The 15,801-nt window shown below is 42.8% G+C and overlaps 2 protein-coding genes across 17 annotated transcripts in view; one reads left to right on the top strand and one right to left on the bottom strand.

Annotated features, from left to right (window-relative positions):
* nav2a (neuron navigator 2a) overlaps positions 1–10,867 on the top strand; it is a 152,862-nt gene extending 141,995 nt beyond the window's left edge. For 10 of the 14 annotated variants that reach the window (XM_081710109.1, XM_081710102.1, XM_081710105.1 and 7 more), the window contains 14 exons: positions 1,487–1,647; positions 3,459–3,628; positions 3,868–4,078; positions 4,236–4,410; positions 4,565–4,665; positions 4,747–4,842; positions 5,039–5,207; positions 5,448–5,683; positions 6,167–6,321; positions 6,603–6,674; positions 7,165–7,361; positions 7,846–7,964; positions 8,133–8,333; positions 8,418–10,867. In XM_081710109.1, coding sequence (XP_081566235.1) covers positions 1,487–1,647; positions 3,459–3,628; positions 3,868–4,078; positions 4,236–4,410; positions 4,565–4,665; positions 4,747–4,842; positions 5,039–5,207; positions 5,448–5,683; positions 6,167–6,321; positions 6,603–6,674; positions 7,165–7,361; positions 7,846–7,964; positions 8,133–8,333; positions 8,418–8,543 — 2,189 coding nt within the window. In that variant the 3' untranslated portion in view covers positions 8,544–10,867. The remainder of the gene's footprint in view (positions 1–1,486; positions 1,648–3,458; positions 3,629–3,867; positions 4,079–4,235; positions 4,411–4,564; positions 4,666–4,746; positions 4,843–5,038; positions 5,208–5,447; positions 5,684–6,166; positions 6,322–6,602; positions 6,675–7,164; positions 7,362–7,845; positions 7,965–8,132; positions 8,334–8,417) is intronic. The other 4 variants (XM_081710112.1, XM_081710104.1, XM_081710114.1 and 1 more) reach the window with 1 other exon arrangement.
* Positions 10,868–11,587: 720 nt separating this feature from the next.
* On the bottom strand, positions 11,588–15,272 carry dbx1a (developing brain homeobox 1a). 3 transcript variants are annotated; one of them, XM_081710099.1, is made up of 4 exons: positions 14,453–15,271; positions 14,026–14,127; positions 12,413–12,618; positions 11,588–12,271 (listed from the first exon to the last, which is right to left on the bottom strand). In XM_081710099.1, exons 1-4 carry the CDS (start codon positions 14,814–14,816, stop codon positions 11,966–11,968), a joined length of 978 nt encoding a protein of 325 aa, XP_081566225.1. In that variant the 5' UTR covers positions 14,817–15,271; the 3' UTR covers positions 11,588–11,965. The 3 variants fall into 3 exon arrangements, with proteins under 3 accessions (XP_081566225.1, XP_026866967.3, XP_081566226.1); XM_027011166.3 differs by having other exon boundaries at positions 12,413–12,615; positions 14,453–15,270; XM_081710100.1 differs by lacking the exon at positions 14,026–14,127 and having other exon boundaries at positions 12,413–12,615; positions 14,453–15,272.
* Positions 15,273–15,801: the final 529 nt, after the last annotated feature.

Raw genomic sequence — 15,801 nt, 5'->3', positions numbered from 1 at the left:
GGAGTGAGGGGATGAGTGGGTGAAGGAGTGTATGAGTATGTTTAGTGCTGGGCAGTGTACTGGTAAAGGAATACCTGTAGAACACAGTTCCATTACATAGATACTGGCAAATCAGAAACAGCTGTACTCATTAGACAAAAACACAAATATCAACTGCAATTGTCAAACACACAGAAAAGCCCCTCACTGTTAAACACTAATGCATGCAGGTTTAAGCCTTATGTTGAACTATTTGCAAGGATGGCACATGCTGGACAAAAAGGCTCATAACTTGGCTAGCTATAGTTGCAAAATCATTTTCTAAATGTTGTTTTGGGGAGGAGATGAATGAGGAGGGAACCACACACGTAACCAAGGCCGAAGCAGCTCTCAAAAAAGAATTTGTTCTAAAAGGGAGGGTCCTTGGTACTTTGCCGTTGGTTTAGACTCAAATTTTCCAACCATAGCCAGCAAACTCTACTGTTCGTTATATGGAGGTAGTGGATTAGCTAAATCTTCCTCCTGTCCTGTAGACATTGAGAGCTTGCACTTTTTCTCAAGCGTGGAAGAAGTCGAGGAAGCATATACCTACTCGCATAGACTTGGGCATTTACTTTCGAAAGACCTTTTTTTTGGAGCGACACTTCTGGTCACTGCTAAATTCTACTACAAGCGGTTCTATTAAATATCAGCATTTTGCATTGAAGATGCGAATAGCCCTTGATGGATATTGTGGATTTTTTTGGTCTGATGCCAGTGCGTAAATCACATAGCCACTCCCAACTCTATTTATACTGACATTCTGTATCCAAAGCAAATTGGTCCTAAACGTTACAGATGTCTTGTGGTAAAATTATTTTACAAATATATGCCCGAAAAAATCCTCCCGTCCAAATAATACTCTTGAATAAATAAAAATAGTTTTTGTATTCAAGGATAATGCATCTTTTAAACATTTTGTTTAAAAGATACATTTGTTATTTGTTAAATACCTTTATTTTTGCCTTGCAACGTTCTACCCTATATGTAAAGATCCCTTTGCTTGATAAAGAAAAGCAAGATGTTTTCCTCAGGATTTATTAGCTATGATTAAATCTAATATAAAAAAGCAAATTAAAGTTGATTAAAAATAAAAATAATGATCTGTTTTATTACTTTTTGGCTATATTGTGACATTATTGTCTAGATAATGGAAACTATATACATTTTAGCCCAATTTTAGCTCTGCAGATATCATCGACACAAGCTATCGTTACTGCAAGTTGAGTTGATGATAACACCAGGGTCTCTCTCTCTCTCTCACACACCCACACACACTCATTGACCTATCTTCACTGCAGTAGTCTGTACAAGTTAATACATGCAGTATTAAAACAAACAATTTTTGGCATTTTTGTTCGTATTTCTATCTCTGGCTTTTGACTATCTGCTTGCGTAAAGCAGAGGAAGATTGTGGTTTTAGTAGTACTCGATATTTTGTGATATCCTTGTTTACTGGTTGGTGCAGGCTCCAACAGCTCAGCAGCGAGTGGGCAGACAGACCTGCGCATGCGCAGACAGCACTCATCTGACAGCGTCTCCAGCGTGACCAGTGCCACCAGCCACTCCAGCATGGGCTCCACCATGGACAATTCTGACAACTGCAGCAAGAAGAAAAAGAAGAACTGGGTTAGGGTGACACACACACTGTTTACACCTTCACAACAGCTGAACCTACACTCGTGCACTCACGTTTTGATGCGCGTTCAAACCTGGACAGACCCGCAGACACAAGCTGGCGTCAACATTCACATACACCCAAGACTTTGTTTTAGTACCGTCATACAAAGTCCTGCTTTGAATGCGTCACTGACCTGTGACACGTGTAACACGTGTAACACACTCCACACATGCTGCTCATGCAACTATTTTGAGCCCAGAGTGTGAGGTTGGAGTGCTGTCAGCCTTAGTGCGCTTATAATACTGTATGTGTGTCTGTGTATGTGTTGTTGTTCTAACACCATGCAACATTCCTGAAAAAAATTATAAATGCACTAGCAATGCCTATCATTGAGATCAATTAAGAACATTAAGATTATTCAGATATATTTAAGAACCTAAATCTATTTTCCTGTTATTTGCTAATACAGTTGTCATAACACAAATTATACCATTTGTCATATACTATAATGATCAAGTTTAGAGTGACAGTATTTGTTGTTATCATGTTAAATATACACGTGATGTTGAGCATTTATATCAGATGTGGAGATTAGTGGTTTTAGTGTTGTCTGGTTTTGCTGTAGCATGTAGGCCACTGTGTACTACAGTAGATGGAGTAAAGTCCTATGATGAATATGAATGTGTCAAAATTAAACATATGCTATGTAATGGCAGTAAAGTTGGGAGTATAATGGGAAGTGATGTCTTATTGCACGATGGATAGATGAAAGTATGTTAGACCTCTGAACGTTTAATGGGACTAACTTTATGTAGATACAGTTTCACCTTCAACAGATGTAGGTATTAGCGCTGTTGTGTTTGACCTTATCATGTTAGTGTTATGTTACTTTTTTGCACTTTGTGACCTGGCCTGTAGACTTTCATTATTGGTGGTGTTGCCTGTTCCCAGTTAGTGGTGGTGTTCCTCTGGGGTGAACTTTGGGTCCACAGGTGTTACAAATAAAGGCTCTCTGTGGGTGGTCTTTTGGGAAAAGAGAGGGATGAATGTAGATAATAAGGGGGCTCTTTGAAAACACCACTCCCTTCTCTCTTCCTGCCCCTCCGGCGTTTTCTGTCTCCTTCTTTTTCTGTAATTTGATCCTGTTGTAAAGCGTTTTTTGTGATTGTTGTTAAATGGTACATATTACGGTTGCCAACTATACTAGCCTGTTGTTTAATTGTGCCTCGTGGATCTCTCGCCTCACACAAATCTGACTTTCACTCAGATACACACACACTTATCCACACTCACACAGACATGCGCCCACACACACACCAGCTGAACCTGTGCTCTTTGTGTCTCCTTGTGTGCTGTCACATCATTTGGCAGGTGTATGAGGTAAGAGCATGCGTGTTAGAGAACCCTGCTCCACCCCTCCTGGCTAACCTAGCCTGTTAGCTTTAGCACCCCTTCTCTCGCTCCTGTCAGTCTTTTTTTAATTTCCACCCTTTTTGATTTCCATCCTTTAGACTTTTTTGTCCCTAAAGGTCCAAACTGAAACCAAATTGATTTTCTCTGCCCCCAAGGACTATAAGAGTGCCAAACAATGCCGTATTTCGCACGCTGCTTAAGGGAAATGCACAGTATGGCCAAGTTTTTCGCAGACTGCTACTGACTGACGGTTCTTACTCTTTCTCTTCTTGTATTTCTTTCTCGGCTACCCAACCTCCCCAAGCCCCCCCGCTTTCCCACAACCCCCTCCCCTTTTTACGTCCAGCTGATGACATTTGTCTTCTTCAGGACTTCCATCTCACTCTCGTCTTCTCTGTTGTTTCAGCTGCGGAGCTCCTTCAAGCAGGCTTTCACCAAGAAGAAATCGCCAAAGTCAGCGTCCTCACACTCGGACATCGAGGAGATGACTGACTCGCTGCCCTCCTCCCCCAAACTCTCCCATAATGGATCCTCCACCTCCTCAGCGCTGCTCAGGAACTCCCACTCCAACTCGCTGTACGCAACACCACCCGACTCTGCGCGCATGGATGCTTTAAATCTCCAGTGGATGGTGTTTTCGCACTGAAGTGTTGAGTGCTTAGTGTTTGTTCCCCAGTCTGACTACACTGTGAATATTTCAGTGTTCATAAAAAAATTATGCTGGGCAGCTTCAATCACTCTGTTTGAAGAACAGTAGATATTTTCTCAGGTTTGGCTTGTTGGTGAAAACTGTTTGTACTACTCTTTGTCTGCAGCTGGTGTGAGCTCCAGGGATCTTGTCCTGATGTAGGTGTCCGCCTGTCTGTCCACAGGCTGCCGGAGTGTTTGGACGGGGAGGCGGAGATGGTGATGCAGCTGCGCACTGAGCTCCGCGAGAAGGAAATGAAGCTGACTGACATCCGGTTGGAGGCGCTGAGCTCCGCCCACCAGCTGGACCAGCTGCGAGAGGCCATGAACCGCATGCAGGTGATCATTTACTCCCGCAAAGACAGCACACACCCATGAAACAGAGAATAAGAGATTTTGAGTTCACACAGAGCAAATGCCACTATTGACCTGTCTGGTTTTTGTTAATAAAAAACAGCAAAGTATTTAAGGTGTGTGCGCGTGTGTGGTGGGTCAGGTCGAGATCGAGAAACTGAAGGCAGAGAACGACCGTTTGAAGCTGGAGACCCAGGCGGGTGGAGGCAGAGTATTACCTCAGAGCTCCAGCGTGGCGGCCTCTGTACCCTCCACAGCCATGCTCTCACCTGGCCTCTCGCAGCACAGCCTGGATCTCACCGAGTCCACCGGCTTCAGTAAGCACGCATGTGTCCCAGTGGACTCGCAGCAGACAAACCAGGCGGGATTTAAAAAAAAGAATGTTTTTAAAAAAAAAAATAATAAGACCTTGAAAAAATTATTTATACTCACTGACACCGTGGGTGCATGTGGTAAATTTCCTGTCTGTAGACATTCTGCTGGATGACTCTGGAGGCGACAGCAGCTTTCGTAAAGAGGGCAGACACGTAAAGATTGTGGTCAGGCTCCAAGAGGATGCCCCATGGAGAGAGGTCAGCTGCCTGGGTTTGGCACGTCACAGCCCAGTCCCATTAGTACTGTGTAGGTGTGACCGTGCTTTTTTGTCTCTGTAGGACTGCAGACCGCGCGACTTCCTCATTGGCTGCATCGGGGTCAGTGGCAAAACCAAGTGGGATGTTCTGGATGGCGTTGTCAGGCGTCTTTTTAAGGTAAACACACAACGTTTGGGTTTGAACGGTGTGTTTCGTCTATGGTGTGTTATTTACATCTTGTGCAAGTCTGTAACCTTAAAAAGATCTTTCACCCAGAAATACTAGTGTTGCTGTCACTGAATCAAAGTTAGTGGGGGTTGGTGTGATTTCATCTGTCCTTTATCTTTGTGGCCCTTTAACTTTCTGATTGTAGGAATACATCAGGCATGTAGATCCAGTGAGTCAACTGGGACTAGGCTCTGACAGTGTGGAAGGATATCGCATTGGGGACGTGCTCCGACCCAGTGGGGCAGACACCCCGGAACTACTTCCCTGTGGGTACTTAGTCGGGGAGAACAACACAATCCACATCTCTCTCAAAGGTATTCAAAACCATGCACACAGCTAAACACACACAGCTAAGACACAGTGTCAGTTACTCTCTCAGGCAGAGGAAGTGTATGTTCTACTACTTCTATTCAAAACCTAAAACGATTAATTGGTTATCCATGTGTGCATGCATGTTTGTGTGCATATGTGTGCACATGTGTGTGTATGTATGTGTGTCTGTACATGCGTATGTGTTTGTGCTCATGTCTCTGCATTTTATGCGTTTCATCCAGGCGTGCATACCCAGTCCACGGACGCGCTGGTCTTTGACACGCTGATCCCTCAGCCCGTGCTGCAGCGCTACGTCTCGCTGCTGCGAGAGCACCGACGCCTCATCCTGTCTGGGCCCAGCGGCACGGGGAAGACCTATCTGGCCCAGCGCCTGGCCGAGCACCTGGTGCTTCTGGAGGGCCGCACGGCCAGCCACACCGCTGTCGTCACCTTTAGCGTCGACCACAAGTCCAGCAAGGCAGGGTCCCTTGTATCACTTCTGCCCTTCTCAAATAGGCATGCTCCCGCACAGTTCAGCCACTCTGCGGATCAGCCAGTAGAGCAGCTAGTGACTACCTACAGGCTCCGACAGCACACATGCCAGTTTAAACAGGACTGTGTTATTATAGGATGGCGTAGGACTGGTTTTGCTCTCTGCAGAAATAAAGGACAATATGCCTTCCTGTCCTCAGTTCAGTGCAAGACAACTGTATTGCCCTGATTGAGTAAACACATTGAAAGAAAAGACTTTAAAGTGGAAGGGTGTGTTCATAGGATGGGGTAGACTCTATCACGTTACAGAAAGTGGTCTCCGCACATTCCACCACCACTTTTTTTTTTTTTTTCCCGCCATGGAGTTGAAAGTTTTTTCGGCCCTGTTTTTTTCAACCTCCTTGTCTGTCTGTCTCTCTCTCTCTGTCTGACTGTCTGTCTGTCCGTCTGTCCGTCTGCCCATGTGTAGGAGCTGAGGCAGTATCTGGCAGCCGTTGGCGAGCAGTGGAGTGCTCCTGGCCAGGACACCGAGGCTCCTCTGGTGCTTATCCTGGACAACCTTCACCATGTCGGCTCTCTCGGGGAGATCTTCAATGGTCTGCTTAATTACAAGTACCAACGCTGGTGAGACACACACACACACACACACACACACACACACACACACACACACACACACACTCGCAATTATATTCTATGCAGACTTTCTCCATGGCACCAACAGAGCGCTGAGTGAAAAACACTGACATACACAGACATAACAGATACATGCAGATATTTACATGCAGACACTGTATTTAATGCCATATTTAAATATGAAACACTAACCACGTTTTTAACATGGCTGTCATTATTTGATTTTATTCAAACTAGCTGTTAATGACCACTTTTTTCCATGTTTGCAGCCCATACATCATTGGCACTATGAGTCAGGCCACATCTTCATCTCCAAACCTTCAGCTGCACCATAACTTCAGGTGCCTGGCCCTGACTCTCCACACCTCAACGTTCTCTGTGCTGCTGACACAGTTGCAGCATTAGCGCGCACCTTCATTGGTGTTACCAGAGAGTGACCACTAGGTGGCACTGTCCTACAATTGTTGGATAAGTAACACTATAAAATGTAATCCAGTCCTGTAGTATAGTTCATTACCGTTCCCTCTGAATTACTTCTTTGCAGGAAAACTAAAAATACAGAATGCTGATTGTTTCAGATTATCAAAGTCCATATTAATAATAATTTCAACTTGTATAGTTCCTTTCACAAACCCAGGGATGGTTTATATTTTAGAAAAAAAAAGGATCAGGATTTAAAAGACAGTACATGGCTATATGGGTTTAAATCTTGTTAAATCTTATCCCCATTCCGTTCCAAAAACATTTTGTAGATCACAGATGTTTTTATAAACTGCAGAACTGAGAGTGGCACAGAATCGGAGGTAGTGACATCTAAGCGTGTCCATGCAGGTGGGTGTTGTGCGCCAACCACATGGAACCTGTGAAGGGCTTCCTCGGCCGCTTCCTCCGGAGGAAGCTGATGGAGACGGAGATCAGCAGTCGCAGCCGCAGCCCCCAGCTGGTGAAGATCATGGAGTGGATCCCCCGTGTCTGGCAACACCTTAACCGCTTTCTGGAGGCGCACAGCTCCTCAGACGTCACCATCGGTGAGAAGAACCGCAGCACAACCTCATTAGCCTGGAGGGTGTTCTATTAGTGCACTAAAAGTTCTTCTTTTTTAAATTTGATCATTATTTCAACATGGGCAGTGGTAACTCAGTGGTTAAGTTACTTGACTTGTAATCGGAAGGTTGCTGGTTCAAGCCCCACCACTGCCAAGTTGCCACTATTGGGCCCCTGAGCAAGGCCTTTAACCCTCAATTGCTCAAACTGTACTCTGTCATAAATGTAAATTTGTTGTTTTTGCATTGATACATATACAACTAAATATTGGTTAACTTGAGTCATAGAGTTGATTTATTTCCTTTATTAGCCTCATTTATGTATATCTATTTTGCCACTGTATTTTGAAATATTAGAAATAGAATGGCATTTGTTACTCAGACACAGACAGACGTCAAGTGAATCATAAAAAAGATGTTTTAAAAGTTGTGCCATTCTGACCCTGCCCTCCTGGCCGGTGACCTCAAGGCCCGCGGCTGTTCCTGTCGTGTCCCATGGATGTCGATGGCTCACGGGTGTGGTTCACCGACCTGTGGAACTACTCCATCATCCCCTACCTGCTGGAAGCTGTGCGGGAGGGACTCCAGGTATGGGTGTCCAGTTGTAGCACTGAGGTTCAGTACAGGTGAAAATAAACCTGAAGCCTTCTCTGTCTTAATGGCTATTATGTACTGTAGATCCCCATTTCAGATTATATACTTGTGATTCGTGGCAATTTGGAAACCGAGAAACCAGTCTCTTTCTGTCTACTCCAGCTATATGGACGGAGAGCACCATGGGATGACCCTGCACGTTGGGTGCTGGAGACGTTTCCATGGGGATCGAGCCCACAGCACCCGGATTGGCCACCTTTACTGCAGCTCCGCCCAGAGGATGTGGGCTTTGATGGATATTCTGCCTCCAGAGAGGGTGCTAGCAAGCAGAGCACACAGAGCGACAGCGACGCTGATCCACTGGTGAGAAATACCCACCATGTAGCTCTCTTACAGAGTGACACACACACGCACACTCTCACTTACTCCTCGCCTGTCTCCCCACAGATGAACATGCTTATGCGTCTAAAGGAGGCTGCCAGCTGCTCCAGCCCACAGAGTTACGACAGCGATTCCAATAGCAATGGTCACCAGGATGACATCCTTGATTCATCTCTGGAGTCTACGCTCTGACATTTTGCCTTTTCCATAAACTCAAGACATCTTCTGAATGTTTCCGCGACCTCAGGCAGCAGAATCAAATCACTCCATTTGGAGATGTCCTCTGAGATGAGGATGTGGGTGCTGGAAACCCATTAAGAGAAAAGGGGCTTCATTTTCTGACAAAGAGGCAGAAACCTGCACTACCCATAATTTAGCTTGTCCTCCGTCCTGCACCTGTGAACATAACTAAAGACCATATGAGAACATATGAGTGTGAGCGAGCACTGTTCCCAGAATCATTACCTCCAAACTCATCCCAATACCCCTGAAATCTCCATCTTGGCACTCCCTTTATCCTTAAGCAAAGCTCTAGATCATGCCATCATTGGCCCACTTCATTCTTTTCAGTGCTTTTGTGGAGAAAGTGGTGCTCTGAAAGATGCTCTCTAAGATCTTTGGCTTAGATTTGGGAACTGCATTCAGAAAAAAAGATCATCTCTGTTGGGCAAACCAGGATTCACAAAGTCTGCACAGCATAACTGTCACAAATTAGTTTATTCCAATGCTGTCCATCATTGGATAGCTTAAATACTTGGGAAGAAGGGGTTCTGGGCACAAGCAAATCCAAGTCTTGGCTTAAAACTATTTGTAGCCTAAAATATCCATGTCATTGAATGTCTACATGTCAGCTGTATTGGGCTTTTGTTTCTCTGTGTTTCAGTGTCTGTAATTACATAGGATTCATTTGAATGATCAGGAACGTTTCCTCACTGATGCTGGATCTGCTTCTGACTGTAACAGTGCAGATGTTTTGTAGTCTGGCATGAAAAGTGTCCCTGACACCTGGGCTGGTCTCGACATGCCTCTTCTACACTCCTCTGCACTCGTCTTCTACACTCCTACTCCCTCAGTCACTGTAGCAGGCCCACATTCTCACCTTTTCACCACCCTTTCCTCTCACTCTGACTTCCTGGTGCTGAACTGAACCCGGTGCCTTACTCTGTTTTGTAATGTATACTCAAGAGGCACTATGATTTTATACCTGCTGAACTCTTCATTTGGAGATATGTCCTCAGTGAGCCTGTGGGTTCTGTGTTCCTCCCCCTCATCCTTGAGTGGCTTTATTACTTCATCGCATAAGATGGCTAGTGGCATGCAAATGAAAGAGCTAAAGGAAAGGTAGCAACAAAGGGACTACACCTTCCTTCTTCTGTTCAGGTGTTAAAGTTTCCTTTTTTATTTTAGCATCATGTACCTTAACATTGGTCACACCTGAGGCTGCAAACCACTGAGGTGTCGCTGGTTGGCACAATACTCTGACTGTGGCAGAGTTGCATGGCTTTATTTGGTGCTGCAGGATAGTATTTTATGCACCAAATCTGAAAAGCACACAATGCTGAGAGAGAAAGTGCTGGAGATATGGTGAGTTAATACCTCATTGACTTCCAGGGCCTTGGCCTTGGTCTTAGTGTTCAAATGTGAAGGATGGAAAATTACTGTCACAGCCATTTAATTCCATATCAGACAATACATTTGCTGCTTGATCTTATTTCTAAAAACAGGTGCTAAAAGCTACAGGTAAAACCTGTGTACAGTGAAAATCCTACCACAAAAATAAAACGCCAAAAGTGGCAGGATAGTCATTTCAGCACCACTTAATGAATAGTAAATGTCAGGATTTTTGTTTATCCTTGTCAATATCAGATACTTGATGTTGTGCAGGTGTAGTTAGAGTATAACATTGTCTTCACATATTGTGTACACGCCACTGAAGTGTTTGAGTGTTTCAAGTCATTAAACCTATGCAACATCTTTTTGGGTTTCAAATGGAAGCCAAATTCTGTAGCTCTCTAAATACTTTCAGCACTGCCTCTATCTATCTATATATATATATATATATATATATATATATATATATATATATATATATATATATATATATATATATAAAATGTACAGTATGTATATAGTTTGTGAATAATTCTAGAATATGTGCCTGTTTGTTTTTTTTTTAATTATGAAGATTGATGTAAGTCGTTGCAAGCACAGATGTTTGGTTTTTTTTTTTCAATCCCTCCCCCTTACAGGTAAATGTATACATGGTATCCTGTGTGTAAGATACTGATGTACATATCAAACTACCCTGCTGGCTGCATTTTGAAGAATAACCTTTTTACTACATGTTTATAACAGTGCTTGGAAATGGCTATTTTGTGTACAGTGTTTTTTTTTCATCCAAACAGGTGTCTGGAGTTTGTCATTCATCATCTCTGAAAGGGTGATCTCTCAGATATATATCACTGTACCAGTCCTCAATTATTTACAATTCAATAAAACTAATGATTATTTATGAATGGTTTATTGGGCCTCATTATGATGCTAAACTGCATATGTTAAGTTCATTTGATGGCCATCTGTTCCTCTTGGCTGGCTGCTTTTAGCCAGAAACCGTTGTTGGAATCAAATCCAGCACATTACATACCCTGAATTTCTGACTGAACACAATATTCCAGTCTTGCTATGGAACAGCACCAAGTCCTGCTCTCTACGTAGGGTGCATTGTGGAAATGCTGGATTCACTAAAATAGATTTTGAAAGTTGCCCAAATTTAGCCTAAAATACGCTTATTGCCAACAAACATGAATCATATACCTTGCTGATTTTATTATTACTGATATTAGTTTATAATATAGTCTGGCTGCGTGGAATAAAAGTAACATAACCTGCTAGGGGGTAACAGACACTTCTCCCTACTTCTAAAACCTTGGCTACCAGTCATATCCTTCAACTGGTCACTGGCTCTGGTCCCTGTCTAAGATGATCTGAGAGATATATTTTTAAAATATTGTGTTGTTATTGCAGAAATCTCTTATAAGAATTCATAGGATTTTGATCACTGACTAGACCTTTAATAAAGCTAAAATAACTGACAGGTTTCTCATGATGACTTGCCTGTTTATTACCTTTTAAAAGAGGGACCAAGATTTATTTTACAAAAAGAACGATACTGTTAATTCATTTTACAATTTATTTGCTTTTTTTTTTTTTTTTTTTTTTTTTACAAAAAACAAAACCACAACAAAAGCATAGAAATATACATACAGTGAGAGACGGATAAATTGGTATAAATTATACAATTATAAGTCTACAACCTTTAATAAAAATATCTATGTGAAATATAACTGTGTAACTCAATAATCTTGGTATAAAATATCCATACAAAAATATTTGTACAAAATACTGTACAGTTCCACAAACGCTGTGCAACACAGCAAAATCATAATAAGAAGTATCCTAATAAGTAAACCCTAAGTAAAGTCCTGCTTATAAACAATCGCTCAAAAATGCATTCATGTGAATGCAGCGGTCTAATTACAGGGATGTAACCTTCTGTTGGCTACGTTTGTGCTTGAGTATACAATCGCTATATACCACCGATAAAGACGAGAGGATTATGAAACCGTTATTTCGTCCTCTGATTCAGAAAAGTCTGAATGTTTACTCGATACGGAAGGTGACGAAATGTTCATGTCTGCGGTGTTTGATAAATCGCGTCTTGGTGAGTGGTAAACGTGTGGGGCGAGGGTGTCCTCGTCATAATCTTCCTCTTCCGAAGACTTTTTTCCAACGTCACTTAGATCTGGATGAGGATTCGTTTTCGTTGGCAATGTTTGCTCACGGCAACCACCTGAAGACAGCAGTTCTCGTTCCTTTGAATTCCTCCATTTCATTCGCCGGTTTTGAAACCAAATTTTAACCTGCGAAGAAAGTAACAATTCAGAATCACTCCAGATTGGTCCTGTGCCACTGCGAGCCGCAGCCTAGGGTTCAGACTATGCCACCACTACTGGAATAAGATGTTTTCACTTCAGGGGCTTCACGAGTCTGAAGATATTTACCTGAGAGTCTTTAAGGCCCAGTTTCGCGGCGAGTTTTTTCCTGTCCGGTTTGCTGATATATTTTTGCTTTTGGAACATTTTCTCCAGAGCTTTACGCTGAACATCGGAAAACACGGCCCGCCGGAGCATCCCTCTTCTGGGCTTCCCTCTGGCGGCTAAAGGCCATGAGAAGGTTCCAGGGATAGGTACAACAGATGAAGAGGCTGCTAACACACAGAGGGAGGGACAACTCAAATCACTGATTCAGACAAGTTTATGTGACTAACAACACCAAACTGAAAGAAGTTTTGTTTTCAGTGAGGGGGCTAAAAGTTAACACTCCGTTACCATGAGTAATTGGGGTGTTGCTTTTCCCAGGAAGAATGTAGAATTGAATGTTTGTGGAAAAAAAAAAGTTTTCTTTATAATCATCATTATTTTGAATTTATTCCCTTGAAATGTCTCCTCTCGTTTTGACTGAAATGGCACGAGGTGACTAATTAGCACATTGCCCGGATCCGCGCTGTATTGGTATGGTAAAAAGGGAGGGTATCCTTTTTCAGCAGCCGCCCAGTGAAGGACAGAGGAGTTAATATAGCGTGAACGGTAATTGTGTAGTAATGAACTGGCGGACAAAAGACTCCGGACAGGCGGGTAAAGCCATATATTATTACCACAAAGAGAGATTTACACTTTCAAACTAAACACAACTGCATGCCAGAATACTGATGACAGGGGGCCCGTTTTTTGCCCTCAAATCATTTTCATTAAATGAACACGAAAAGCTATTGAGAGCGCTCAAGTTTTGTTGACGTATTCAACACAGTTAGTGAAAAGCGTCGCACTTTATTATTTGGAGTGAATAAAGCACGAAGTAGAGTCGTTTTATGCCTCAAAGGAGCTTTCGTAAGCTTACTCAACTGATGGCTTACATTAAAAAGAACTCCGTGGACAGCGTCTAAAACCAAAGTGTGTTCTCGGAAAACATTGGGCAACTTTTCATTTCATACCCGTTTCATACAGATGCTACAGGTATTTGCTCAGATTTTAGACGTATTGTCGATTTTAAAAAGTGGTTTTAGTGCTCATTTAGTTAATATATTCCCTAGTGGTTTTTAAACCTCTGATATTGCTCGTTACAACTTCCCACCTTCATCACTCACGCACTATGTGGTCTTGTGAGAATGTTGATCTCAGTCAATGCCTCCTAATGGGAAAATTAGTCCATGACTGGTAAACGCCCCACTGTCGCCTGGTAAAAGTCAATCTTTCCAGGGTCTGTGGGTGGTTTGCCCCGGTGGGAGCTGACCAAATTGGTCATGGTGCTGAAAGCATTGTTGGCAATCAGCGAGCCGAGTGTCCGCTCACTGTGGGAAATCCCCGAGCCAAAGCGCCCTCAATACCGAGGGGAAGCCCGCGCTTCAGTGTTTAACCATGACCACTCCTGGTAATTTGTAGATTTAAAATGGGTGGGGGTCTGCAGTGTTCAATGATAAGTTAGCATCCACGCTAAATGGGGGCATCAAATTGGCGAGACTTGTTTGGACAATGCTAATGCCTGCTGTGTCTAACCTATGTTTGCTACACTACTGATGGTTGAATAACTTTGGAAAGTGCATTAGATTCTTACTTACCAGGGAAGTAAGACGAGCGAACGAAAGGGTAGAACGATCCGTCGAAACAGGGAACGGGGATTCCTTTAGGATGGACGTTGTGAACGGTGTGGGGAGACGTAACTTAACAGAAAAAAAACATGTTTGTACATTTGCCAGACGGTTTTCTCCAAAGTGATTTATAATTATCTAAGAACGCTACTTGAGCATTAAAAGTCTTGTTTGGGGGTCAACAGTGTCAATTTGGCAGTTGCGAGGCTTGAACTTGCAAACTTCTAATTACTAGTCAATTACCTTAACAAGTGAGCTACCAGTGAAACTTTTGCAAGACCTCTAATATGAACTGTGAAGTTAACCATACAATTATACTTAGACTAAGCGAACCGTCCAGGTCAACATGCAAATTAACAATTCGTTAGAAAACGTCAAGAAACAAAAAAACACTCACCTTTCTTTGGCGACGGTGCCAAAATAGCATTTACACCAAACTTGAGATAAGTTGCATCCTTGCTTCCAGGGAGTGGAGTTTTTGGAGAACAAGATCCGTATGTCGCCGTGACTGGAGAACTAACACGGTCCGATACGCTGGGGTTGGCCCGGACGGTGGGTGTCGTGGAGGTAGGTGGAGAAGCACTCGGTGAGTGCACAGCTCGGTTTAGATAGCTTGCCGGCCTGTTTATGCGCAGCAGGTCCTCCACAAGAAAGCCAGGATGAACTGGAAATGTCGTTTGCAAAGACGGATGTAGTGACGCTGCCGGACGCATGAAACTCGGGTACATCGCCGGTGGCGCGATAACGCTGGGGATCATCATCGTCCCGTTTGTAGTAGGGCGAGATAAAAATACAAAAAATATATCAAAAGAGATTTTACTCCACCTTAATTCCCTTTTGCTGTGGGACACTGAATGGAACGAGTCACGATGCACTCCTGGGTCCTCCGTTTTAGAAGAGGGTCTTTATATCGGCTACTCTGTAAAGGACCTTTGTGGACTGACAGCAACAACAATAGAGCTCAATAAAGTCCTCCGCTCGAGTCCCTTTCAGCGAAGTGTAGAAGACACCTGATTGGTCCGAGAGCGCAATTTATGATTGGATTAGACTTCATAAGATTGCGCTGGACAATGCTCGCCCAACAAAGAAAGCTTATTCGTAAGTTTTGCATATTGACTGAGTCTCTTTGAATCTGTGATATTTTTAATGTAACAGAAATGAATCCAAACAAATTAAAGTCAAATTTTTAAAGGCTAAAACGAATTTGTAATCTTCATTTCTAGAAGCAGTCGAAAGCCGTGAACTGTTTTCGTTCATTTAGAGGTCCTAAATGTTTCTTCTGGGAGTCAGCATAAATAAATTTGCAGATTTAACAAAATGTGGAAAATTACTGAATGCATCCAGTCAAAATATATTATTGTGTTATTGGTTTTACTGCCTTTTAAACAACTACAATAAAAATAATAATAGTTTCCTAAGTATGCAAATTATAGACATATAACGTACAATGCCACATAACATTTCCTTCACATTTTAAATTTACTTTTTATTTCTTGGCACATCCTCTAGCCTATATTTATATACAATGGGCCAATACTCTCTGTATTATGTATACCTAATCGACAAGCTCATGTTGTAAAGTATACAATTTATGAGGATATCAACCTGTTGTTTTTAGTTATCGTCCCTGGGCTTGTTTATTTTACGCGCTATAACTTCTCCCTTGAATCTCCAGAAGAATGGCCAGATTAGGCTCTATTTAAAAACCACTTATGCTTACATTTGCCCAAATAAATTCTGGACTCT

The sequence above is a fragment of the Electrophorus electricus genome, chromosome 3 (genome assembly GCF_041902795.1).
Source record: "Electrophorus electricus isolate QZ-2024a chromosome 3, ASM4190279v1, whole genome shotgun sequence".
NCBI classification, from domain to species: Eukaryota; Metazoa; Chordata; class Actinopteri; order Gymnotiformes; family Gymnotidae; genus Electrophorus; species Electrophorus electricus.
Note: the sequence above shows the minus strand (reverse complement) of the source record. Positions and strands in the feature narration are given on the sequence as shown.